Raw genomic sequence first — 26,355 nt, 5'->3', positions numbered from 1 at the left:
AAACCAGCATATAGAGTCTCTTACAGATATTTTTCACAACAGCCTCAAGTCAGCTTTCCTTCTCATCTTATGTAGTTAAACCTTTTCTGAACGAGTTCCCAATTAGGCTGAAAATGTTCTCCAAAGGACCTGGATGCCTCAGAAGTAAAGCTCCTCGAGCCTCAGCATAACTACTGCTAACACAAAGCAGCACCTTCCTCAAGGTTCACTTATTACCCTAACAGCCTGCTCAGTGAGTGCCTCAGAGGTCCCAGCAACATTTTGGTATGGATTTCCTTGGTAATTCACTTTTTGACACCATTTTGGATTGTGGTGCTTGGGCTGACATTTCAGAACAACGATCTGCCCTCTATCTGCTTAACTTCGCTCCAGTTTGCCCAAAACCACGGCTTTCCTGCAAGCACCTTGAGACAAATTAAAGGCTTTTAGAGACACCTCAGCGTCACGCCTTCAGCCCAGGCAGAAAGGCAATTACAGCAGCACAAAGAAAAACCCGCCTCTTGTTTCCATAACAGCTCACAGACAGCTTCCACTTGTTTTATTCCTACTTTTATGCATTAACGTTACATAAAATTTCCCTCAGAATTTCAGACCTGACTGAGGTACATTTTTACAGCCAATATTTAGTTTTATTATTGTCATGCAGGGGCAGCTTATTATAACTTTGTATACGTCTTATAAGATGTTGTACACAACCTAAAAAAAAGCTAATACAAGTTAAAACCTGGGGAGAAAAATTCACTTGAATCCTGCATTATGTTCGGGCTCTGGCCTTCAGACGCCTTATTAAAAACAAGCGCAACGCCGAGCAAAAATCCACAAGGAGAGGTGAAGTAATTAATCCTTCATCGGCTCCAATTTTTACATCCCAGTGTTTTAAATACCTAATTAGCTGCTTTAAAACACTTGGAAGATGTACTGCTCAAGGGTAATTAAGGCACTTTGTGCTGGAGGAACGGTCCTGGTGGTGTGCCCGGTGCTGCACCGGCGTCCTCGTGCACGAAGGGAAGAGTCAGGAGCTCCTCTCCTTCTCCCTGCTCACAGGATTTGGGAAAAAAAAAAAAAGAGTCATCATCGAAATGACACTTCCTACTGCAGAAATACGCTCTGGGTACCAAGCCAGGGCCAACACGATCGTCTCCTCCTTGTGTGATTACAACTGGCTTGGGAATGAGCGCGTCAGGAGTAAGAATACTCAGATCTTCATCCTGTTTCTCCAGAATTAGGCAGCTTTAGGGGAGTATCAGCAAAAAGTACAACCTGTGCACCTATCAGATAGATATTCGTTCATATTTACTGAAGAAGTGGGAAAGGATCAAGAGGAAATGTGCTCTTCAAGCAGATTTCCCACTTTTACAGCAATTTATATAAGAAACTAATTGCCACTGCAACATTTTGGAAACAAGAAGCACACAAGATAATCAAAAATTTCTACCTTAAATACCTTTAGCACAGTATTTGTTTCCAAAATGAACTACATTTACAGCCAGTTTCTACAAGAATCTTCACATAAACCCTCCATGCCTTCCAAAACTGATTTTAAAACGAAGACAAGCTCAAAATGATCGGCTACAACAACATCAACGCAAGAAATTCTCCTCCAGATTCTTCAAAATCCTATTGCACCGGTGACATTGCCTTGCAAAATCATCTGTTTCATCATCTCTGCGGTGAGGCACCACAGAGTAATGCCCATTTCCCTGCCACCATCAAAAATAAATCTCACAGGATGAGGAACACGATACAGCAAGGAGGGAGATTCCTCTTTCCTAGGCAGAAGTGCTCGAATACGTTCAGAAATCCCGAGTTTTGCTTTGCATCACTCATTTGGTTCGATTTCACCATAATCAGAGCATCCCAACCCCAGTGGCCTTGCATTTTTTTAATTTGAGGAGGATAAACCACAACTTGAGCAGTCTAGGAGCACAACCACATCATTGTACATCAAGTGTTTAATCACAATTTAAAATATTACAAGACTGACCATTGATAAAGTGCATTTGAGGTTTTTTCCCAACAAGTCATCACCAAAAATTCTGCGCAGCCTGCTCCAGACCAAGGCATGAATCTACTTTGCAAAGTAATCGCAAAGTCTAGACAGTTATATAAGCTTTAAAAATCATTTTTAAATCAATCCAGCCTTAAAATCATTTTAATTCCCAGATTTTTTTGCAGCCAAAGGCCTACCACTGCCTGCCCCCTAGTTAAGTCTCTTCAACCTACATTTATTGAAAGCCAATGAGTGCTGTTCACCTGTTTCAACATTGGTGGGAACTCCTGATGATGAGGACACGTTCAGCTGCTGTCAAATTAACTCGTTTGCTTAACTAGGAGTGAAGGCTGAACTCAGCCTTTAATGCGATGCTTATGGCTTTTCCCAAGAAATTTCCCAAGAAATTGTCCAAAAACCACACAAATAGCCAAAAACTAAGCAGGATGAAGTTCAATATTCACTGCTAAGCAAAACTTAGCTTTCTTAAAACAGAACTTTTAACTTCAGCTTTCAGAAGAGCACTCAGTATCATCCTAAAGAAGGAAGGAAGCTCGTTTATTAGGCACTAATAACGTGGAGGTGTGGCTTTGGGATTGCTCCTGAGCTAGACTGCATGAAAACAATTCATCTGGGGGAGAAAGAGGACAACAGGTGACAGCTATTTGGACTGTTTTCATGAACCTTTTCATGAACCTATAAATGAAGTCCTCAAAATGCTGTAAAGACTTTGAGACTAAGCAGTTTATCCTTTATTAACAGAAATACCAATTTATCTCCAAAATTATCCAGGCAAACCAGCTCCAGCACCAACTGGCACAAAGATTTTGACAAATCTAAGCAGATTCCCACTGGAAGTATTCACAAGACACTGCAAACAGGGCAAGGGAAACGCCTCTGTTTAATAAACAGCTCAAGACTTGACTAATTAACTCATCATCAGAGGTGTTTACAGCTACAGAACACCTAGACAGGTACTAATTAGAAGTGGCAAGTGCATCAGGAAACTGAATGCCGAGAATAAAAACCTGGAAGAGCTCCGTGGAAGCAAGGTCAGTGGGGTGGTCTTCAGGAGAAGCACAGCCCCAATTTCTGGACACCTCCACGGGCGTTGGGACAAGCAGATCCCATTAGTTAGCTAATTATTGCATCTGCAGGTCATTCCTAAATTAACAAAGTGAACTGCTACGTGCCTTACGTTTAGCTGAATCACCCACGTATTTCTGGACCACAAAACATCCCTCGCCATCTCCTTCACGGCTCAGAACCTGAAACTTTCTGCCAGATGAAGGTGGAAGTAAACTGACAAGAAAATAAAAGCAGAATCAAGCAACTGTTAGGGAAGGATCCTAAGCAGACAAATGAAACCAAACTGAAAGGTCTTGTAGGCTAACAGATCACTCATTCACTCCCAAAGACTCCGTGGTAGGACCTCATTGATGTAAAATGGAAAGTTTGCACTTTTTTTTGGATAGTTGTGGGGTTGTAGAGGGAGTGCTAGGACAATTCATCAAGGAATAAAGGAATTGTGCGTGTTGAAGACCACATCTCCCCCGAGGAAGGGGATTGGAGAAAGCTGTCTGGAAGGATGCCCGTTGTTGAAGGGATTCTTGCTTGAAATCCATGAAACAACGTGGATTTGGCAGGAATCATCGCCCTCCTAACGCCCATCACTCACAGGAACACCATCCCCACTGCAGAAGCCAAACCAAAGCACTTCCCAGATCCTTAGCTGGATTGTTTCAGCATCCAGAAGCTTCTGTGCATTTTCCAAGTGTTTCTCTTAGAAATCCTCTCCCTTTCTCACCTCTGAACTCCCTCCTGGTTAGCCACAGCCAGCTTCTTGCCCACACCTCAGCGCCATATGGGCGCCGTTGGCGTCAAGGCATCTCCATCCCCTGCCATCTGGAGGGGGTCTCCAGGTCGATACGCTCAACTCGGGGTTAAAAAAAGTTAAAAAAAGCTCTTCTGGCTTCAACATCTTCCCTCTGAAGACTCCGATTGACTGCTGTGATTTCGCTGTGAGTTTTCCAAGCGCAGCCCACCTGGTTTTCCCTGCCTTGGTGCCACTGGGGAAGGCACGGAGAAGTCGTCCTGTTTCTGCAGAGGCAGCTGAACACACATCTTCAGCCTGAAGTCCCTTCCCAATAATAATTGGGAATAATATTCCATGATTTGAAGTTTGGTTCATCTCCTTTTCCTGCAGATGACTCCTTCCTAATAAAACCCTCCTAAAAACACAGATTTAGGACAGCTTTCACCCCTACATCTGTCGTCGTGCTCAAGCCCTAATCCATTTTTACCCTTTCTTCCCATCCCACCAAGTCTCACCGAGGTTCCCCCGAGCCACAATTACCTGAGACCACATTTCTGCAGTTCCTAGATCCCTTTGAGGCAATCCCTTGATTTCCAGGGCTAGCAGCACACGCAGAAAGTTTCGTCAGCCCGACCGGGAGCTAGGCAAACAGGGAAAGCAGCAGCCTTCCTGCCAGCAGCTGTTTGTGTAAACAGGAAGCCTGCCATAAAAATCCTGCTCCCTGTTAGAGCTTTGAGTCCGAACCCAGTCCGCTTCAGACGTGGATCTTTCGGTTTCCCCTCGAAATGAGCACGCGGAGCACAATCCCCAATCTTTGTCCTCTGCACTCCCAGCCCCTGTCCTGTGTTAGCTATAATTTGTTTAGTTTAATGAGCTCAAATCCAAAATAATCCAAATAAAACACTGCTATGAGATGCAACCGACGCGGGGAGGTTAGAAAAAAATAGCTAAAATCCCATCCAAAATACTGCAATGGGGAGAGAAGATGGTTTGGCTTGCAGGAGAAATTCCTGCCTGGTGGTATCAGGGTACACAAGGTGAGACTTTGTGCAGCTCCTGGAAGTGGTGTGAGGGTGGAAATAACCTCAGGCAGAGCATGGCTGCACGAAGGAGGAGATAAAATGGTTGGCCACCCGAGTACACACTTCTGGAGCGAAACAGTTTCTCCTCTTTTCGACCCTAAACATTGTTCTGATGCAAACTAAACCAGCAGAGGTTTAGGATTAGGAATCCAGCTGCCATTTCCCTGCGCCACAAGCTGAAAGGAACACGATCACTGCCTTCCTCAATATATTTGACCCTTAAAAAACAAGGAGGAGCAATGCTAAGTCAGCCTTTCCAGGCTTCGGAGCAATAATTAAACAAGTTTCAGGAGACTATTAAAACCCCAGGGATCACTTCCTAATGATTTCCCTGCCCTCCATCTCCTACCAGATTTAAGTTTTGCCCCACCACCATTATTCACCTGGAAAGCAGGCGGACACATCTCCTGCTCCCTCCTTTTGTGACCACCCTACGCTGCCCCAAAGGCAGCTCTGCACCGATTTTTGTCCTGCCTGAAGGATGGAGGCAAAAAAAAAAAAAGAGAAGAGAGAAGAAGTGGAGGAAAAAAAAGAGAGAAGTGAGCTCCCCACAGCAAGAAGGAAGGGGCTCGGGAAGGATTAAAATGTGAGCTTTACTCTTTCCACGTGAGAGCAGCAGAACAGCTCCCACCAGGGCTCTCTTCTCTCAAATTCATCCTTCAGACAGACACAGGGGTGAGGATTTCTGCAGAAGGAAGCTCGAAGATGGTCCTGAAATAGTCCTGACCGAAGGAAAAACACCGAGCACACCCTGAGAGCATCCCGGTGGCGTTCGCTGATCCAAGCTGACAAGCGTGGAGGTGGAGAATACCTGGGGACTGCTGCAAAAATAACCAGGGAGGTAAAAAAAAAAAAAAATCCACTCAGAGGTTGGCCTAAATGATGCAACCCCACAGCAAGGCAGGAGGAAAGGAGCTCGGGGCAGAGCGTGTACACCCGTGTGTGTTACAGGAGCAGCAGGGCTCCAAAATTTCACCACCAAAATAAAAAAAAAACATTGAGATATTTCATTTCTAGCAACAGAAGCTGAGGATGTGCAGAAAGGCAGAGCAGCTCCTGGCTCCTCAGACACCGCAGGGCTATAAATGCTTGGTATTAGGAAATTAAGATATTAGGAATTCAAGAATTTGAGGCCGTTCCCTCTGCTCCTGTCCCTGGTTCCCTGTGAGCAGAGGCCGCCCCCCAGCTCCCCACCTCTTGGCCACGTCGAGGCCATCAGCACGGGCACCTGGCACTGCTCCTCCTGCCCTCCAGAAGACAGATTTTGGGGAAAAAACAGTCAAACTGGCGAAGGAAGTAATAAGAATCTTGCACAACCGCTGCCGCCCCTTTCAACGTGCAGGCCTCTCAAACTTCCGAAGTGAGACACAGGCCCCAAGTGCTCGGGTGTTATTTTTAATTCTGACTTTTTCTAGGAAGTTTGCTCCAGAAGAATATTATAGGATTTGATGACAAAAAAAAAAGTGTTTATATGAAAATTTGGGTTTGGAGGAGGGAATTCTTTATAAGAGAATTATCCACGCTTTAGTTGTGGTGCAGTACCCTGAAATGTTCTCCTCCTGCAGTATTTTTCAGGGGAACAGCAATGCTAAATTCATTCATTTAAGGGCTGGAAGGACACCTACTAGTTCAGTCTCTAATTTTTATTCCCCAAAATACAGACAGAAGACTTTTCCCAACTACAGAAGTTTCTTCTGATCAAAGCAGGTTGGAGAAAAAGCAGAAAAAAGCCTAAAATAAAGCCTAAAACGCCCAATTCAAGAACCTGCAAGTGCTTGGGAAGCATCAAATCAGTGGAAGAAGCACGGAGCTGCTGTGAAACTCCTGAAATACTTCACCCAGGGCGCTTTGTTCCCTCCTCCACTGTCCAAAAGCCTTGTTTTTTCCTGGGATGGAGCCTGCAGAAATCCTGCAGAGCTCCCAAGTTTATTCTATATCCCCCACTTGGATGATTCAGTGACAAATCCAGCTCTATTTCACTGAAAAAAAAAGCCTTTTGTGTCATTTCAAGCAAAACTGGGGAATTTCCAAGGCCAAGGCTGTGTTAATGGTGAATAACTTGCCTCAGCAGCCCGCAGAGCCTGCAGATCTGACTAACCAGATGTGATCTATCGGCCTCTCGCACTCCTGCATGGAAAAAGGGGAGAATTTTTAACAGCAAACCAAAAAATGATTGCAATATTGTGATATTTTCCCCGAGAAAAAGGTTTTTTTTTCAAGTCTCTTACACTGGAGCATCCAAATGAAGGGGTAAGTTTTAAGGCACACAGCCTGATGCTCATGCAGGCTCGGGAGAAGACAAATTTTCCCCTTCTCCAGGGGCCATCGAGGTTTAAAGGCAGCTAAAAATAAAGTGGGAAAGGAGCGCGGCCACCACGTTAATTGCATGGTGGCAGATAAAAGGCACTCGGCTCACTGCTTAGCGAAGAGGAGTGAGATAACTCAAAAAAAAAATGAGAAAGTTGGATGAAGAAAGAGAAAGGGAACATGATCAGGAATTAAATACGTGAAGGTATTTGGGGGCTGGGGCTGGAAGAGCTCCAGCCTGAGGGGGCTTGTTTGTAAGGCCTTTTTTTTTTTTTTTTTTTTTTTGCAATTCCTTCCATTTTTGTCATTCTCTGAATTCTGTTTTTTTGGGCAGGCCTGCGCAGAGCCAGGAATTGGGCTCGGTGATCCTCATGGGTCCCTTCCAACACGGGATTTTCTCCGACAAGGCATTCGGAGGTGAGGAGGAGAGGCAAAACAGCTCGGCGCTTCCTGGAGGTGACAGGCCAAAGCCAAACTTTCCGTGGCCATTTTAATTCGAGCCTCCTCCTGCTACGCTGCGAGCTGCTCCTGCCTTCACCCAAGCGAGCAGGAGAAGCTCAGCTTTAGTCGCTGCAGCTTTTCTGGAGCCATGAAGTGATTTTTTCAGCCATTTTGCGAGCGCCAAGGACACGCGGCGCTCGAGAAGTGCTTCAAGAGCAAACACGTCACTCTGAAACCAAGGGGAAAAAGAAAATAAAATCATCTCACACAGACAACACAAACACAAGGCCACGAAGCTGCAGCAGGAGGACGTGCCTGTTCCCGTCTAGGAAAGGCGAGAAGAGGTCAGAGCTTCCTCTGAACGAGCACAGGGCTTCGCTGCCAATTAATTTTGCTGCCTGTGGAAGTTAAGCCCTGCTCCTCTGCCTCCAGCAGCAGGAAGCATCGCCTGCAGCTCCAGTCGCCTCTCCCAAAGAAAATGTTCCCCACTTACCTGGGTTTCGAACCGAACGCCCTCTTCCTGAAATTTATGGAGTGTTTTCTCCTCCCGGAGCAGCCGGCGTCTTCCTTAAAACAAAAGGAAGCTCCCCAAGAGCTGCAAGGATGTTTCTGCACTGAAATTAATATATTGCCTGCCCGTTTCTCTGCAGACAGCTTCGGAGCCTCTGCAGGGCCCCAGCTCTCCCCCTATAGCAGGAATTTGCTCCCTAAACCCAGAGGCAGCTCCTCAGACCCCTTGGCAGGGATAAATCCCCTGCTGGGAGCTCCGCCAGCGAGGCTACACCCTGCCAGGGCCCCTCTCCTTTTAGCTGCCCATCCAGCTTGAATTTCCCTTCCCTTTTGTGCTGCCCCTATCGCGGACATTAGGAAAATGCCTTGGCCGTAACTCAAACCTCGACGGAGGAAGCCGAGCAGGAAGGGTTCGGAGAAATGCAAGAAGCCGGCCCTGAGTTAATTACAGGAACGGTGGAGCACGGGGGAGGGGGGGGGGTTGTGCTGCAGAAAAAGGCTGAGGGCTCTCCGAGAAGCAAATCATTAAATATCACCACTCAGCGGGATGAGCAGTGCTCGTTTAGATGCTCACAAGCATTAACAGCACAAAGGTTCAAGGAAATTCACGAGCTAGGCGAGGCCAAGTGGAAGCGAAGACCATTTTCTCAGCAGCAGGATCGCCAAGACGGCTGGTATTTCCTCCAGGCTCTTTCAGATTTGGGTAAATACGCTTCAGATTTCAACCAAAACCTTAATCCTGCGTGTTGATGACTCCTACACGCGTCTGGATGAGAAGGCTGCGAGCCCACAAGGCTGAGTGGCATCTCTGGAAACTCCTACGAGGATGCCCAGGCGCTGAAGTGGCCAGCAAGGAGCTCCAGCAAGGAGCCAAAGCCACGCAGGATCCACCCAGCCAGCTCCGGTGTCGGCAATGGGATTAAAGAAGTCGCGACGTGGCCAAAAATGCCCCAAAAATAAAGGCTCGTTCTACCTGGTTCTCATCATCACTGAGAATTAAGGATTTGGGGGTTGGTTCTGTAAAAAAAATTAATCTAAAAGTCAAAGCTCTGACCTCAGCTTCTGAACCTGGTGGTGTTCCCTGGGCACAGCAGGAGCTGGAGGAGCTTTTCCAGAGGTGGGAAGCCACGCACCAGCCCTCGGGCAGCTCTGACTCAGGAGGCCAGCAGAAAGAAGGGCTGGCTGGGAACAAAGGCAAGTTCCACCCTTGGTCTGTAGGCAAATTAAGGAAACGCTGCTGCTGCTGAGCTTCACGGCTGAACCAGGATTTCCTTCCTCACCTGAGGAGCAGACTGTGCCAAGGAGAGCTGGCAGGAGGCAGCCAGAAACTGTGTGAACCAGCATCTCGTTCCCCCAGGTGAAAACCACTCGTTTAAGTTCAGTTTCATTCATTATTTCCTTCCCAGGTTAGCATTTTTCCCCTTGTGATGCACTAAGACTCATATAGGTAAGAATTTGAAGGAAACGCACTCAAAATCTACCCCAGTTCACATTATTTGAATATCCTAAAAGAAATTCAGCCTAGCCAGCTTCAAACAGGAGAGAAAATGCCTGATGTACACCAACTGATTTGATTATTCACTGTCCCTGGGCCCTTCAATATTTTCTCATCCAGCAGAGTTTGTTCTGTGCCGAGGACAGAACCCATTTAGCTTTCCACTCTACATAAACTCAGCAAACACATCAAGAAAACCAACCTGAAAAATCCCACTTTCCCTCTCCCAGTCCACGTGTTGGCTGTCAGTCATCTGCTGAGCCCCTTTTTTTGCTATTTATCGCATAAATAATTTACACTAACACGTCAAACTCCTAATTACGATTACATCCATTCGTTTCCAAAGAGCTTTTTTATTTTGTCCTACCCTGTCCCACAGCAGAAGAGCGAAACGAGCTCCCACACCCTTTCAGAAGCATTCAGCTGTCACCAGGAACCTTTTTCCTGCAGCTTACGGGACCCAAATGATGAGTTTCAGGTGTTGTCATGGGAAAAAGTCTTTTAGTGTTCACGTCAAGACAGCAAATTTGATTTTCAAGCCATGTTTCACACCACCGGGAGGCATTTTGGTTGTTCTGGTGGTTATTTTTTGGTTGGTTTCCATCAGCAAATGCCATAATAGACCTGAACTGAACTCTGTGTGGTCCATAGGGCTGTGATGTTCCTCACCCTTCCTCCTTTAGCCCCACTTACATCTTCAGCAAAAGGCTCAACCATCAGCCTCACAGAACCTGGACTGCACACACCAAATGAAGAACTGCAGATAAAACCCTGTTATTTTACCCCAAAGTGATCAGAAGACCCCATTCTTCTAAATTCACAAATTATTTCTGCGATACAGAGAGAAAAACCCACTGAAGTGCAGAGGTGCAGCTCTTTTCCCTTTGCAGAAGAGCTCCAGCTCCTTCGGATCTGGCTCCTTCCTCCCACAAATAAGCAGGAATCAAAACGCACCGCCAAAATTTCCAACCTCCTTCTCCAGGCCTGGCACACTCCTCGGTGAGGTTATTTGAGAGATGGAGGAGAGGAGGACGATATTGAGAAGAACCCAAGAAAACGAAGCCCGGCGACTTGTGAAAAAGGCGTCCAGACCAAACACAAAACCAAGCAGACAAAGACACAGCCAAGAAAATCAAGACCCTGGGAAATAAACGGGTGAAAAGGGGACAATTTGATGGCTGCCAGGAGCTTGCAGGGCAGGGAACTCCTCAAAAACCAGCCACAAGTTGCTCAAGGATGCCTGTCTTGGAGGTAGTGGTCAGCATTGGGCCAGCCTCGCACCCAAACCACCTCCAATTCTCCAATTATCTAATTAATTACCGTGCTCAGCACTGCCCATCACGGCATGGTTTCCAAACAGTCGCATCCTACCTGCTCTTACACCATCATTTTCGGTGCCAACCTCTCGGCTCCTGATAAAAACAGATACTTGGGCTTATTTTTCATTTATTTGGGACTTTACGCAACGCAGCACGAGGCACCGGGGCCTTCGTTTGCTTTCCGTCCGTGCCCGTGCCCTTCAGACTCGCTCGCCAATAAAAGCTGCATCATAAAGCCACGTGAGGAGGGGACGTCGCTCCCGCAGCGCCCCAGCGGCCGGTTCTGCCCCTTCCACCCCAAAAAATGAGGGAAGGAGACGTGCTCGCGGGCAAAATAAGCCTAAACGTGTCATATTTGGGTATAAATACCACATTTACGGGCAGCTACCTCAGCACAGGTGCTGTGTGCACTCACTGACGTGCCCCAGAAATCCGAATCCCTCAAGCTGGAGGCACTGGGGCTGATGGAAGGCACCTGATAAAACAAGATCAAAGGCGGTGAGCAGCACACCATTTTTTGGGTTTTTTTTTTTTTTTACACCACAGCTTTATCTAATCCCCCGGCACAGAGCTCTCTGCCTTTTCAGCAAAGATTAGCATATTTAAAACTACTCAAACTCCGTAATCTCCAATCGTGGAGAAAAAAGGAATTCAATTAAGGCAAGCGGTGGCCAAGCCGCCTCCTCGCCCGGCGCCGTATCCTCGTGCTACGAGTTTATAACACGAAAAAAAAGGGAAAAAGAAGATTTTTCTTTCTCCTGGAGGTTGTATTGCAGGAGATGAAGCCTCGGTGCATGCGGCAAGAGCTTCGCTGGCCGGCCGAGGCGATGACTTGCAGGAAATCCCAGGGGGAGCGCCCTGCCTCCCTGCAGAGGGCTGGCAGCCGCCCGGAGGAGCTGGCGCAAGAAAAAGCAGACAATAAAAAGCCAGGGGCAGGCAGGGGAGAGGAAAAAAGGCTGGGGAGGGGAGCAAGGCTTCTTAAAATCACCGTGGCAGCGCAGGGGAGAGGATGCGCAGCTAGCGGCGAGCTGCGGAACGAGGGAGGATCGCCGCAGTCGGCGCGAGAGCCCGCAATATGGCTGAGGGGAGCAGCAGAAAGCAGCCAAAAAAAAACTAAAAGACCCTAAATGGCGAGGCCCTGCTCTCTGCCACGCCACCGGGGAAATATTGAGGTTGGAAGAGAAAATCCTGAAGCGGCTCGGTTCAGGGTTTCTGCCCTGTAACACAGATGTTTAGCGGTGTGGCCCTCCGGGAGCTTTTCCTTTGCCACCTCGAGGTCCCTGAAGCATCCAGCACCCACCCCAAAAGCAGGGGGAGAGCTTTAATTAGGGCCTTCCAGCAGGGCAGGCAAGCTCTGGGCTGCACGGGAAGGGAACGCAGCAACAGTTGTACAAAGAGACGCGCAGGCTCACGAAAATTCTATTATTATAAATAAAATTGAGATTTTTTTCCTTTAATCTTCAAAACGGCACCGGGTGAGGGGGGTCCAGGGGAGCAAAACCCGCTCGAAATCCCTCGGCAGAAAGAGGGATGCTCCCGAATTACCCCCCTGACACGGAGGAGCACGCTGAGGACATTGAATTCTTCCAGGAACCACACGGTAAGGGGAGCTATTCAACGCTTTGGACACCAGGAAAAAAAAAAAAAAAAAAAACCACAGCATTACATCACGCCAGCACCGCCCGGAGAGATTCAGCCCTAAAAGAAAAAGCCGTTTTTTCAGGTTTTTTTTCCCCCTTTCTCATGGCAGAACGGCGTCGGGGCAGGGAGCAGGGCCAGGCTGCAGCACCTTGGGGGGAATCAGAGCCCAGACAAAGGCAGGTCTCGATCCTACACCGCAGCGGGGCCACCCCAAAGCCAGCTCGGAGGCATCCGCACGCCGGCCCCAGCAGCAGGGATTGAGTTAGCAGGATCTTTTTTCCATCTTACGCCCATAAAACCCCGTCTCTTTCCCCTCAGATCTCTCAGATTTGAGGCTATCCATGGGAATTATCGGAGAGCTTGTGGTATAAACACAAACGATTAGCTGGGAAGGGGGAAAAAAAAAACAAACCACGGCGAGGAGCTGCCTGAAGATGCGGCTGCGGGAATGGATGGGTGAGAAATTCACGTGCAATCCGAGGGCTGCTGAGATTTCAGATGCACCAAACCCCGACTGAAGCTCAGACACACTAAAACGCAAGATTTTGGGAACGCACGGCGGGTTTTTAATTCGTGTTACGGTGTTATTCAGAAGGGAAATGGAAATAAAGCCGGTGGCAGCCCCTCTACACGCTCCTTTTCCCAAATCCTCAGAAAATGGCTGGCCAAGCAGCCGAGCCGGCGACTCCCTCCAAAAAGAAAGCACCCAGTTGAAGTCGTGCCACCCAAACGGCTAAGGGAAAGGGGAAATAAAATTAAGAAGCAGGTTAAAGGGTGGGTGAAAAATGAAATTTTGGGGGTTTCGGAGCAGCCCCACGGCCGGGCTCACCTATAAAGGAGCGAGGAAATGCCAGGTTGTGAGGCGCTGGGGGAGAAAAGCCGAGGTGTTTCGTCATCTGCTGCCACACAAGGGACCAAAGGTGGCTGTGGGGGCCGGCACCCCACCCTGACAGTGGCAGATTTTGCGTTTTCCTCCCCAAAATCAGCGGGGATGGCCCCGAGATCCCACTGAGGGCACCCCGAAAACTCCCCGCTGCCCTGGGGACATCACAGGGGGGCTCTCCTGAGGAAGGAGCACGGTTATTTATTTCTTAATGCACAAGGCCAGGGGAAAAATAAGCCCTTTTGGCTCGGTTTTCAGGGATTTTGGGGGGGAATTCGAAGGATTTTGAAGGATTTTGAGGGCTGATGAATCAGCAGCCGGGCCCCGCTCCCCATAAAGGGAGCTGATATGGGGCGGAGAGGGGGGGTTGGAGGATCCATTACAGGCCCCCCCCATACAAATAAGCAAATAAATCAATAAAACAACCCCCTAAATCCCTCAATTTTAAATTATTTCGAAATTCACCCCATCTCCTCAGGGCAGCCCCCCTCAAATACCCCCTCGGGGGGGGGGCGCCCCCCTCACAAACACCCCCCCAAACACCCCCCCCACAGGCTGTCCCCACACGGATCAGCCCCAAACCCCCCCAAATTCCCCCCAAATCCCCAAAAATCCCCTCTCCTCACCGCTCTGCTCGCCCAGGAAGACCAGCTTGAATTTCCGCAGCGGGTTCCCGAAGTCGCCTCCCGCCGACATGGTGCCGTTGCCGGCAGCCTTTTCCCCCCCCCCAGCGAGCTCTCTGCTCCTCCCGGTATATTATTTTTTTTTTTTTTTCCCCCTTTTTTATTTTTTTTTCCCCCCCCCCCCCTCTCCCGGGAGGTGCCGGAGCTGGAGGCGCCGCCGCTCCCCTCAGGGCCGCGCTCCCGCCCCCGCCTTCACGCAGTCAGCCGCGGGAGCCCCGCCCGTTGTCGCCACCGCCCCCTCCGCCTCCTCCTCTGCGCATGCGCGCCGCCGGCCCCAGCCCTTAAGCGCCCCGCCTTTCGGCGCCCCGGCCTCGGAGCCAATCAGATGGGCGGAAGGGGCGGAGGGGGCGTGGTTTGAGGGGGTGGGGGCGTGGTTTGAGGGGTGGGGGCGGGGCTTGAGGGGGTGGGGGCGGGGCTTGAGGGGAGTGGGGGCTTTCACTCTGGAGCCTAATGGGGGCAGGGGGATGGTGCTGGGTATTTGGGGTGTTCACCCTGGAGCCTAATGATGGTGGGAAGTGGGGGTCCGGGGTATTTGGGGTGTTCACTCTGGAGCCTAATGAGGGCTGGGAGTGGGAGAGGGGCTGTGGACATGGATACTGGGGGTGTTCACTCTGGAACCTAATGGTGGCGGGGTACTGGGGGTGTTCACCCTGGATCCTAATGATGGCAGTGGTTCTGGGTATTTGGGGTGTTCACTCTGGAACCTAATGATGGTGGGGGGGCAGTGGTACTGGATTTTGGGGGTGTTAACTCTGGAGCCTAATGGGGGCTGGGGGATGGTGCTGGATATTGGGGGGTGTTCACTCTGGAGCCTAATGATGGCAAGGGGAGCCTGAGCCAGTGCCCGGGCCCCGAGTGACGCCGCGGCCCCAAACCACGTGGAAATTCAGGAAGCTTTTGGTGACCTTCGGCATTTCCAGGTCCCGAGGAACCAACACGGCCCAAAACATCCCGAGGCTCCTCCAGGAGGCGGCCGCCGGGGATGTGGGTGCCCCCCCCCGGCTGGTTTCACCTTTGTTTGTAGGAAAAAATGGAAATCCGGGTCATTTTTTTCCCTTTTTCCTCTTTTACTGGACGAACTGCATCCGGCTGACCTGGGGCAAGCCCTCCCTTTAGCTGTTTTTTGCCCGTTTCTCCCCATTTTGGCTCCCCGTTTTTTAGCCGAGAGCGTTCTCAGCTGGCAGAAAACCGCCGGGAGCAGCGAAATGGAGAGCGGGAGCCGTTGTGAGAGGGATGCTTTCGTCGAATCCAGGGGTGATCTGCTCCCACACAGCTGCAAGGCTGCAGAAAAACGTAGCCTGCAACCTGCAGGAAACCAGATGACGTCATCCAGCAGCCCCCTTCGGCCTTAAAATTCATCATTCTCGGGCAGACCTCGTGGCAGTTCTGCAATGACGGGGTGGGCTCTTTGTTTCCCCGAGACCTGCAGGCCGTTAAGGGATGGGGGATACAAAGCATTTTAGGGATACAAAGCATTTGAGGCCATAAAACAAAGCACCACCGTGGGCACGACACGCTCGTAACTGCAGCGCTCGTCACGGCCTCACCCCATAAATTAATGGGGTCAATTAATTGTCCTCTGGGCACAGCTGCCCCTCCTCAAGCCCGGCATTGCCTCCACGGCTTGAAGGTTTCCCCAAGGAGAAGCCCAGCCCTTGCGGAAGGGGAGCGGAGGTCTGAAGCCAGCTCAAACTCCAGCAGCGCTCCTGGCTGCGAGCGCCTTGGGGTTATCAAACAAACCCCGGTGTGGGGGAAGAGATCAAAGGGCAGGACAACATCTGGGCCCCGTGAGCGGCTTTGTCGTGGCCAGGGAGTGCCAGAAAACACGGCTCAGACCCGGGAGCCTGCGTCCTCGCAACGCAGGGAGGTTGAATTTGAATGCAAAGGTGGTGCTGAGCCCAGGCTGTGCGTGGAGGGGCTCTGGTTTTGCGTGGATTTTGTTCTGTCACCTTCCTTCTCCTCCTTCCGTGCATACCTGGGGTGTCGAGAGCACGTTGGGAGCTCCATGCACGCAGCCAGCAAGGACACGGGGCGGCAGGGTGGATGAGGGGGAAGAAAGCAGGCACACGGTCAACTTTGGAGGCTTGAGGTGCCCATGAAAGCTGATAAACCCTAAAGAGAGAGTGAGAGAGTCAATCATGAGCCCTGCCAAAAGCAATCGGGGCAGCAATCAGTAATCCAGGGCTTTAAATCCTGACCTGACACCACGCTGCCAGGCAGCTGCTGCCCGGGAAGGAGGGCACTGAGGTGGGGGCTCAGCCCCAGGAGCATCTGCCAGGTAGAAATTGGGAAATTCTCAGGAAAAGTGTGGGGAAGGGCTTAGGGGAAATGAAGGTTTGGGTTGGAGATGGGCTGGGGAAGAAGAGGAGCAGCAGAGGGTTACGGAGGGTGGCAGGGACCCTGCAAGGGTTTCTCCAGTTCCATTACGCTCTAAGGAGCTGATATCCATTTTTTGTTGTTGTTTAAGAGAAATCAAGGTCTGATTGTGCTGGTTTTTTTTTTTTTTCCATGCAGACCTCCTCTTGGCAATAAACAAACATATAGAAATCAGAGGCTCCCGCCAGCCCCACTCCTTCCATTTAAATTATTTTAGGGCATTGCCTTGAGAGGGACAGCAACGGGGATCAAAGCACAGGCAATAAGGCAGGATTTACCTCAGCAGAGCACCCTGCTTCAAAAAAATAAAACAAAATCCTGCTTATTTCTCTCACAAGCCACGCGCGGGCCTGCTGCAGGCCCCGAATACCTCACCCCTCCTTCAGCCTCAAGGGCCCTGGCCTCCTGCCAGCGTGGCCACAGCTGACCCTAGAACCGCTACGTGGATGTTTGCTAAGGGCTAAGGTCCTGTCCTGCCTCTGCAAGCCCTAAAAAATAAAACTTTTCTGGGCGATTTGCAGCAGGGCTGCCCTGAGCAGCTTCAGCAGCATCTCCTCAGCTCCCCTCAGCCCAGGACGACCCCAAGCGCCCCTCAGGCAGGAGAAGGAGGCTGGGGGGAGCCTGCTGGGTGCTGGCTGTGATCCTACAGCCGGAGTGGGGCCACCTGAGGGCTGACAAACGCCGACCCCACAACCGACCCCACAGCCCCACTCCCCTCACAGCGCCCCTGCGCCGCCATAACATGGCCGCCGCCCCGCCTGCCACACTCAAGATGGCCGCCGCCCCGCGCTGGGGAGGGGTTGGGCGGGCCGCGCTCAGCGCGCCACACTCAAGATGGCCGCCGCGACGCGACGCAAAGGTAACCGGTTAGATTTGATTGACACAGCGGAAGACCAATCGGAAGGCGAGATGGGAAGGGAAGACCAATCAGGCTGCAAGAAGCGAGGCGGAGGACCAATCGGAGCGCGGAGGCGGGCGGAGGGTAGCAAGGCGAAGCGGCGAGCGAGCAGGGTTGGGTGCGCCGCGCTGGCAGTGGTGTGGGGACAAGGACGTGGACAGGGACAAAGACAGGGACAAAAACAAAGACAGGGGCCAAGATAGGGTCAAGGACAGTGTGTCCTCCCTTCCACGCTGCAGGAATTTTCCCTTGTTTGCTCCTGAACGTGAACAAATGCCCGTTATGGCGGTCTCTGCCCTCCCCCGTCAGCACAAGCAGACATTTCCCCCACACAGCCCCGCTGCCGCCATCCCTCCTCCATCCTCCCTCCTCCATCCCTCTAAGGCTCTCCCACCGCCGGGGTTTCGCCCTAAAACGCCCCAAAAAGAGAAGGGAAGGGCGGCGGAACGCGGGGCTGGGGCTGAAGGGTGCGGGGGGAGCGCTTTGGGCGGCGGACGCGGCCCCGCAGGGATGAGCGCGGCGGGGGCCAAGGTAATGGGGCGGGGGGGTTAGGGTGGAAATTTGGGGAAATTAGGAGAAAATTGGAGACGTTTCTGCTCTGAAAGAGCCGTCAGGCATTGGGGCGGGTTGCCCAGGGAGGTGGGGGAGTCCCCGTCCCTGGGGGTGTTCAAGGAGAGCTTGGACGTGGTGCTTGGGGACAGGGCTTGGTGGGGACATTGAAGCTCTTTTTCCAACCCTAATGACTCTGGGATCCTGTGACAGGCCCTGATTCTGTTACTGGTGGCGGGTCTGGAGGTGTAGGGCCCCCCCCACCCCTCCCTGGAAGCCCAGGGACCACCCCAGTGCCACAGGGTGCAGCACAGCCCCTGCCCCATCACGGCCATCAGGGACCCTACAGCTCTCCCCACCCCATATCTCAGTGGTGGCAAGGTGAGGGTGTTGGCCCCATTCGGCCCACCGGGGTTGTGGTGACAGCAAAGCCACTCTCCTTGTTTTATTCCACCATGGATGAGCTGCGTTGTCACAGGTCCACGTGGAGCTGGAACGAGCCCAGTGGGTGGTGGTGTGGCTGTTGTAGGATCTGTGGGATCTGTTGTGGGATCTGTAACCGCAAGGAGGACGATCTCCTACCCCAATTCCTTCAAAGGAAGGCGAGGGGGTGCAGGAGAAACTCATTGTAGTCATCATCACCCTCCTCTTTCCTCATCACTTTCCTCTGTGTGGTGGTGGTGGCGGTTTGGGGAGCAATAGCTGTGGGTGGGCTGGGAGGTTTGTTGGTAGATTTAGAGGGTTTGGGGAGTTGTTTTGAGGGGTATTTTCTGGGAAGTGCCGCTGAAAATTCACCATTTGCTTTGTGACTGTGCTGCAGGTGCTCTGCTGGAAGAAGGGAATGCTGCTTAAGCAGGTGTTTGCTCTTAGCAGGTGAGTGGCTTGAAATCAAATTATTACATAAAACACAGAATAACAGATTAAGAACACTTAATCACTGCTACAGACTGGGTCAGAAGACATAAATGGTTTTAAAAAATACTTCTAGATAAGGAAAGTGTTCTAATTGTGGAGGGAGGACTTTCAGCTGGTATCTGGGAGCTGCAAGACCTCTAGGATGAGAAGAGGAGAGAGTCTGATTGCAGGATCTGATCCGTGGCTGATGGGTCTGAGGATGTGAGCCTTTATTGAGGAGATCGGCCAGACCTGTAGTGTTTCCATAGCTGTGTGAGATTGGAATTTTAACAATTATCTTGTTTCCTACAGATAATAATTATTTTGTTTCCTACAGAGCAGCAACACCCCGAGAAAGCAGTCTGTGTGCTGCAGGTAAGGCTTCTCATTAATCCCATGCAAGACAAACTTTATCTACACAAATACTTCACATTTGAGCCTTCCCATCTCCTTTTGATATTTTTTTTTCAGTCACATTTTGGCTGGTTAAATAACCCGAGCGCGTGCTGTTGTGCTTCCACCTTTACCTTTTTTTTCCCTAACCTCTTGTCCTGTTTCCCTGTTCTTGGCTGAGCAGGTGCTCCTGTTCAGGGTGGCATCAGCCAGCCCCTGTTGCTGTTATACCCACAGGAGGTTCTACTTTAACATTTGTTGAGCTGGTGGAGTCCTCTGTTTAAATTTGAAGTAGAATTTGATTTTGACGTGGAGGCAAAGTGTAACCAAGTGGCTTAGAGCCGTGGTGCTCAGTTTCTCTTTGCTGTTCTGAGCTTCGTTTATTAAAATGAAAGCTGTTGAGGGTTTCATTTTCCTCTGGAGAAGGAAGTATAAATAAAAGCTGATGCCATTTTGATTTGGCTTCCTAGCATATGAATATTTGAACAGGCTGGATTTAAAATTAAGCGGGCTCAGATCCATCATAACAACATCACTGCTGTCATGTAAGAGGAGGCAGATGTAATGTTTCATTAGGATCCTCACCATCCACTGGTGCTGACAAGCCTGTCTCCTTTTTTTTGTTTTGTTTGCTTGAGAACTTGCCTGGGAAATGAGTCACTTTTAATCCCTACCTCCCTTACTGGTTGCTCACCGTAACCAGCTGTGAATTTTCCCAATGATGGGATACACGGGCTGCTCACGTGGGGTAGAGACCGCTGAAGCCTTGGTCTGCTTCTTGCCTTCCCTCAAAGAACTAAAGACAAATTCTTGTCCCCAGAAAGGATTCTGGGCTCGTGCAGCACCCGTGGCTGTTTGTTGAAAGAAGGGATGTGTGCTGTTCAAGAGAAAAGGTGTTTGCTCTGCTTTGATTTTAAGGTGGTGCCCTCGTGAGCTGCCACAGACAGTACAGATCCCGACCTACACACGGCATTGGGAAGTATAAACATCTGCTCCCAAAGGAGGTAGGCATGAAAACCCCCTTCCTGTCCTTGCTTTCACTGACCCGTCTATTTACAGGCTGATTAAAATGTTATTATTAAATCTGTGGCTGGTGAACCATATTAAAATGGAGGCAGGTAACAGTTTACTGCTGCAGCTCTCAGTGGAAAGTGTTAAAACCCATGAAGTTCAGCACTGCAGAAATAATTTCTCTTGTCCACTACACTCCTGTTTAAATTAGTAGCTGGGGAGGGAGGAAATGTCTTCCCGATGATGAATTTGACAAACCAACTCCAAACTATTGCTGAACGTTGTGAGCAACTCTTATTTGCATTTAAACTTTTTACATTGCCTGAAAATTTGGAAGGAAGACAATTTTTTGCAAAATGAGGTAACGATAACTCATCCCGGGAGCTGCCTCGGAGGCAGGAGCTGAACTAAAAGCAGTTTGTTTTCTCATCTTTGGCTTCTCCTGGAAGGAATCAATCATGGTAGGCACGTATTTGCTGTGTGACTTCTGTGGTTCTGCCATCCAAGAGCTGAACTGCTCCACTTGAGAACATCTGCTGAGATCGTGTCAGCCCAGTTTTATAGCTAGGGAACGCGAGCACAGATGGGCTGCGATGTGTTCAGCAAACCTCTGTCAGATGAGAGCAGGGCAGTCTCCTGCGATTGGCAAGGGTTAATGCGTTTTATTTCCAGCTGCGTTCAGAAAAAAAAATGTTTTTTTTTTCCTTAATACAGGTTCCAAAGAGGAAAAAGGATAAAGTACAGATGAAAGAGATAAACGTTGGGACCGAACACGAGTACGGAGATGTCAATATCCAGATGACTTCCTATGATATGTGTCTCGTGGAGCATTTTGCTCAGTACGTGCATAAACTCTGCAACCAGTTCTCCATCAGAGTGAGCGAAAGGTATAAAGAGCGTGGCTCTGTGCTTCTGTCATCCCTCGCCATCACGTTGCTGTGTGAGGCTTGTAGACGATGGTACCTTGCAGTAAAGGGTGGGAGAGAATCTTTGTGATCGATTCCCACCTACAAATCCACATCTGATGTCATCTGCCTGGTGTTCTCCTTTAGCTCCCTCGTTTGTCTGTGGAGTTTTTATTTGTGGAAGGCTGAAACAGAATTATTTGGGCACTGAGTGAACAAATCTCAGGGAAATGTAGCTTCATTCCTTTGAGAAAAAAGCTTAAGCACGTGGGTGCAGGCATAAATATTGCTGACTTCTGCTGCTGTTTTTTTTTTTTTTTCTTTATAATGTTTTATCCAGGCATTGTGCAACAAGCAGGTGGTACTAAACAAACCAGCATGAGCTTGGGAAAGCCAGGGTGAAGGTTTTGGGAGAGCTACCAGCACTGCTAGCTCGGTAGCGGGTGGTTTAATAAAGGATGCTTCAGTTGCACAGCAGATCCCTGAAGCAGATCTACACCTGATAGCAGCTCTGATGGTCTGAGTGAGCTCTGAGAGCATTACAGAGCTCCTTGGCTTCTGCAGTGCCTCTGTAGTCACGGGGAGAAGCACTGTGTTGCTGTAAGGAAGTAAAAATACTAGTGGTGGTGATTTGAAATGTCCATCTTTAAGTGCACCTCTGAGTGTAAGCAGTGATTCCGGCTTTGTGCTGGTTAAACCTATCAAAAAATCATTTTTCTTTCTGTTCATCCACTCTGCTGAACTGTCAGACGTGGATCTGAGATGCTGTACCCGCAGATTGCTTGTTTGGAGTCTCTCTGTGACATCTTTAGCACTAAAAGCTGTGACGCATCAGCAACTCCTAGGTATCTATCAAGAAGGATACGCAGAAATTCTAATTCTGTCAGCGGTGATGTGCTTGAAAGGGAAAATCAGGGAAATCCCCCAGCCTGAGGCTACTGAAAACGCTTCCAACGTGAAGTGTCTTTGCCTTGCGTCGTGCCTGGGCCCTCTGAGGTTGGCCTTGATGTGAGAAGTTCAGTGTGGGCAGAAAGAAGTGATTTGTGCTTTAAAAGCCTCCCAATTGGCGAGGCAAAATGGGGGAGAAGGAAATGTTCCGGGTGAAAAATTGAAGCAGGTGGAGGTCGTGAGGTTGTGCTCAGAGTAGCGTGGGAGATGAGGAGCAGGTGTGGTGGTTCAGCCAGAATTTTTGCTGTAAAGCTCCCCTTCAACGATAAAGAAATTCAAAATTCTCTTCCTGGGCTGATGTTTGTAGCTGAAAGAGGTTTCTCCTGGCTCTAGTGCTGCAAGCTTCTCCCTTATCTCCTTCCAGTAAAACCCCCGGCTTCTGCCAGGGCTTGATTTGCAAGATGCATCGTTTGCATAATTAATTTCTCATGAAAAGTTAATCTCCTTCCACGTTCTCTGCTGCTGGAAGTTGCTTCGTTCCTGTGAGGCAGTGCCCCTCTCCCTGTCCTAAGCCCTGACCTGTGCTTCCTGCAGCTACGCCATGCCCACCAAAACCAACGAAGTGCTGTTCCTGGAAGAGCGAGGTTCCAAAATGCAGCTGGACGCCGTCCTTACCACCCACCAGAGGGTTATTCAGGTACGAGCTGGGCTTGGCTCCTGGTGCTGCGCTCCGTGTACAGCACCTCCTCTGCCAGGCTCTCAAAATCCACTGACAGCAGGAGCTAAGTCCCAAATTTGTGTGATTTGTGCATAAACTGAAGCACAAAGAAGTCTAAATTAGATTTCTTGCTAAAAGTTACTCAGAAAGTAGAAGAGAGTGAAGGGATTCCTGGATTGTCTGCCTCAGCCAGATAAATTACCTGTTTTATGCAGAGTGCTTGATAGAAGGGGTAGAAAAGTCAATTTTAAGGAGGAACAATTGGGCAAACTTGATGAAATGTAAAAATACCACTAGCATCAGTTTAAATTTGTACAATTAATTGAGATAAGTATTTCTGTGCCTCTTTCATAGTGTGTTCCTTGCTCTGCTGAATTACATTCCAAACCTTGAGGCAGACTTTTTCCTCTAGGGAGTCAGTGTGAGATAATGCTGGAGCTTGCAGGCTTGCCGTGGCAGCTTTTTATTAGTCTCACCTGAAGTAAAGAAGATTTCCGTGCACGGTTAAGACTCTTTGCATCAATGCAACGTGGAAAAGGGGCTAGAAGTGTGCTTCCACTGAGAGAACGAATAGCACAGTAGAGCCTGAAGTGGTGAAAGCTGTCACGCAGGTAGAGGAGAGGCACTGGAGGCACAACATTCACAGGGGAGAAACAAAACAAGAGCCTGCTTCCGTGATGAAGTGCTTGCCAGCTCTAGGTGCACGCTGAGTGGACTCTTCCCGTGCTGTTAGTAGAACAAATCCGTTCTGCGTTTGTTGTTCTGCCCCTGCAGTGCTTTATTTCTTCTTCCAGGTCAGCGGGTTGAGCTCCACGTTTGCTCCCATACTTCTGGAAATCATTCAGAGCAACCAGCCTGAAGGGGTCCACCTGTTAGTGAAAGAGGTGGGTTTCATTTACTGACATCTCCACGTTGACAAAGCGGGTGTGACGCGTGCTATCAGCTTGCTTTGAAAAGCACAGGACCTGTTCCTGAGGCCACCAGCTCTGCTCTAGACTTACGGATACCCAAGATCTCCCAGAACCAGGCCCTCACTTGATTTATCAAAAACTGTTCCCTCTAACACCTGCTGAGAGTTTTATTTCCCTTTTAGCCTTCTAGAATTAGTGCTGCAGAAGGTGCCTTCCCAGCCAGTCCCACAGATTTGTAGGGGATGGCAAGTTCCCAGTTATTTTCTTTTGCTCAGGCAGATTCCCTGCAAGTCAGAACCCACAGCCACTTGTCTGGGAATGATCAGGAATCGCGTGGAGCAGTTGGCAGCAAAGCTGAGATGGGAAAGCCAAATACTGTGCCCTGTTTTGATGGATTCTGGAAGGGGTTCTGCTTCTTTTCTGCAGAAGGGGAGTTTTTTTTATTCAGAGAGCAGATTTTGCAGCAGGAAAGGGAAAGCAGCACACTAAATTCAAACGTGAAAACGGTTCCCTTCACTGGCCTTTGTAGGATGTTTATTTATTTCCATATCTGCAAAGTGGGATGTAGGAGGAGGTCTCTCGAGTCCAGTAATCTGCTTTGCTTTGGTCACGGTCCCATCCCTGCCTTAGGACTGCTTTTTTTTTCTTCTCTTTTTTTAATTTTGGCTGATGGCTTTGTCTCTGGAGGGAGCGCCGTGACATTGTGCCATTTGCAAAGTCACTGCGGTCTGAGGCAGGAAGCCCTTGGGAAAGACCCAAGCTGGCTCCGGGAGACTGGCAACGAAGAGATTTGAGCTTCGGGATGCTCTTCTAAAATTCAGGAGAAAGAGGCAGGTCTGGGCATCTTCAGCTGACTTCTTGAGCACAATGCCAAGGCTCGCTCTTCCAAAATGGATTTTTTCTCTTGAAGAAAGCGTATTTTGGTTTGGTAGCTGCACTTAACACAAGGTCAACAGCTTGCCCCAGTTTTCTCTTTACTGTGTGGTCTTTACACCCCAAAATTTGGTGTGGTAAATGCTCTAAACCCCAGCTGGTCGCTCCCTCAGCACTGCAGCAGGTCCCTGGGTGAGGAGGAGCCGACAAGGCTGAACTGCAGAGCGGCCGCACGGTGATGATGCACGGCCTGCTGCTTGCCTCGTCTTTGTCTTTCCTTTTACTCTTTGATTCCCTTTAGGAGAGGGTTTACCTTCCATTTGACTTGAAAAAAGCACTCGAGGTGATCTTGACTTGCTTGTTTTTTCACCTCCCTCCACAGCACACCGAAGCTGACTTCAAGAGCCGATTGAAGGCCCGACCCGAACTCGAGGAGCTGCTAGCGCAGATGAGCTGAGAGGAGGAAGAACACTCCGTCCATATCAGAGCCACCCTGAGAACATCATTTTTCTCCTCTTCAGCTGCTCAAGCCTCCAGAAGGTGGCTTTATGAGCGCCGTGTTGATAAATTTGTGACTTAAAAGAAATTTCCACTGTTGTCAAGCATCTCGTCTTAATAAAGAGAAATAAATGTGTTTATAACTGCCTGTTTTTCTTTTTGGGGGAAGAGGGTCCATGGTGAAATTTTACTTTCCTCAATTCTGCTTTTTCTGCATGTTTTGCTTCTATTTTGTGAGCGTTTCTGCAGGTTGCACCCTGGAGAAAGCGCTAGGTCATTACGCTCACCTGCGCTGCCTGCTGAGGCAAATCTCTGCCCAAATTTAGAATCGAGGGCTTAAACTTCAAGACTCAGAGATCCAGAATTGGAGAGCTGGTTGTTTTTTTACCAGTCTGGGAAAGGTGGCAGCCAGCAGGGACTTTGCTACGTCCTCCCAGCCCCAACAGCCTCCTGCAGACACTCTCTCTCATCGCTGCAAGCAAATTCTCCCAGATGCTACTGATGCAGAAGGGCCCATCCTGCTCTGTTCTGCAGCTGAAGGCTGGAACATCGTGTTATTCTCGGACAGCTGCTTAAATCAGAGCTTTGCCAACATGAATGGAGCCTCAGAGCCCTGGGAGGGTTGGGGGCGATCATCCCTGAGCAGCTGAACAATCGCTGCTTAACGGCACAAAGCCTCGGAGGGCAGAGGCAGGAAGGTTGGAGCCGTATGCAAAATCCCTCCTCCGTTTCTGATTTGCCTTTCACGGCCGTAAAGGACGCGTTTCCCCTTGGATCTCTGAAGTCAGTCTCCTTTTTACCACAGCCCTTTGGAAGGGGAGAAATCAGCCTGCCTTGGAAGGACCAAATGCAAAGCGGGTTGGGGAATTTCCCAGGATGGTGCCTCTTATCCATGCTTGGGCAGGGGGGGCAAGTAAAATCTGAATTTGATCCCTTCTCATATTTGTTTTGTGCAAGGGAAGCTTCTCGTGTATTCGGGGAGTTGTGCTGCTGTTGTGAGGCAGAATTAGGCCGAGTTCACCTCAAAAACAGACCCATAAGCTCAGCCCCGCTGTTACAATGAGCACGCTTGTGCAAATCAGGCTGCTTTTCCCGGTGCTGAGGATCTCAGCCCTGCAGCAGCTGGAAAGGCAGGGAATTGATTCCGAGCTGGTTGCAGAGCCACAGCCCGACGGCTCTGCGCCCCCACAGGAATACTGATCAGCCCTGCCACGCCGCTGCAATCCACCAAGATGCAGGACCGAGGTTTGTCCCGAATTTGGCCGCGTTTTGCC

The 26,355-nt window shown here is 49.8% G+C and overlaps 2 protein-coding genes across 3 annotated transcripts in view; one reads left to right on the top strand and one right to left on the bottom strand.

Moving 5' to 3' along the window:
* The window catches only part of RAB6A (RAB6A, member RAS oncogene family), a 44,315-nt gene extending 30,044 nt beyond the window's left edge, over nucleotides 1–14,271 (bottom strand). The window contains exon 1 of one of the 2 annotated variants that reach the window (XM_082777084.1): nucleotides 14,111–14,271. In XM_082777084.1, coding sequence (XP_082633210.1) covers nucleotides 14,111–14,180 — 70 coding nt within the window. In that variant the 5' untranslated portion in view covers nucleotides 14,181–14,271. The remainder of the gene's footprint in view (nucleotides 1–14,110) is intronic. The other variant, XM_082777083.1, reaches the window with a different exon arrangement.
* Nucleotides 14,272–17,827: 3,556 nt separating this feature from the next.
* Nucleotides 17,828–25,242, top strand: MRPL48 (mitochondrial ribosomal protein L48). The gene is made up of 8 exons (XM_082784723.1): nucleotides 17,828–17,972; nucleotides 18,811–18,863; nucleotides 19,222–19,259; nucleotides 20,196–20,281; nucleotides 21,003–21,175; nucleotides 22,676–22,778; nucleotides 23,594–23,683; nucleotides 24,966–25,242. The coding sequence occupies exons 1-8, from the start codon at nucleotides 17,952–17,954 to the stop codon at nucleotides 25,038–25,040; spliced, it is 639 nt and encodes a 212-aa protein (XP_082640849.1). The 5' UTR covers nucleotides 17,828–17,951; the 3' UTR covers nucleotides 25,041–25,242.
* The last annotated feature ends 1,113 nt before the right edge of the window (nucleotides 25,243–26,355 follow it).

The sequence above is a fragment of the Aythya marila genome (assembly GCF_965140915.1).
Source record: "Aythya marila genome assembly, chromosome: 1".
Lineage (NCBI taxonomy): Eukaryota > Metazoa > Chordata > Aves > Anseriformes > Anatidae > Aythya > Aythya marila.
Note: the sequence above shows the minus strand (reverse complement) of the source record. Positions and strands in the feature narration are given on the sequence as shown.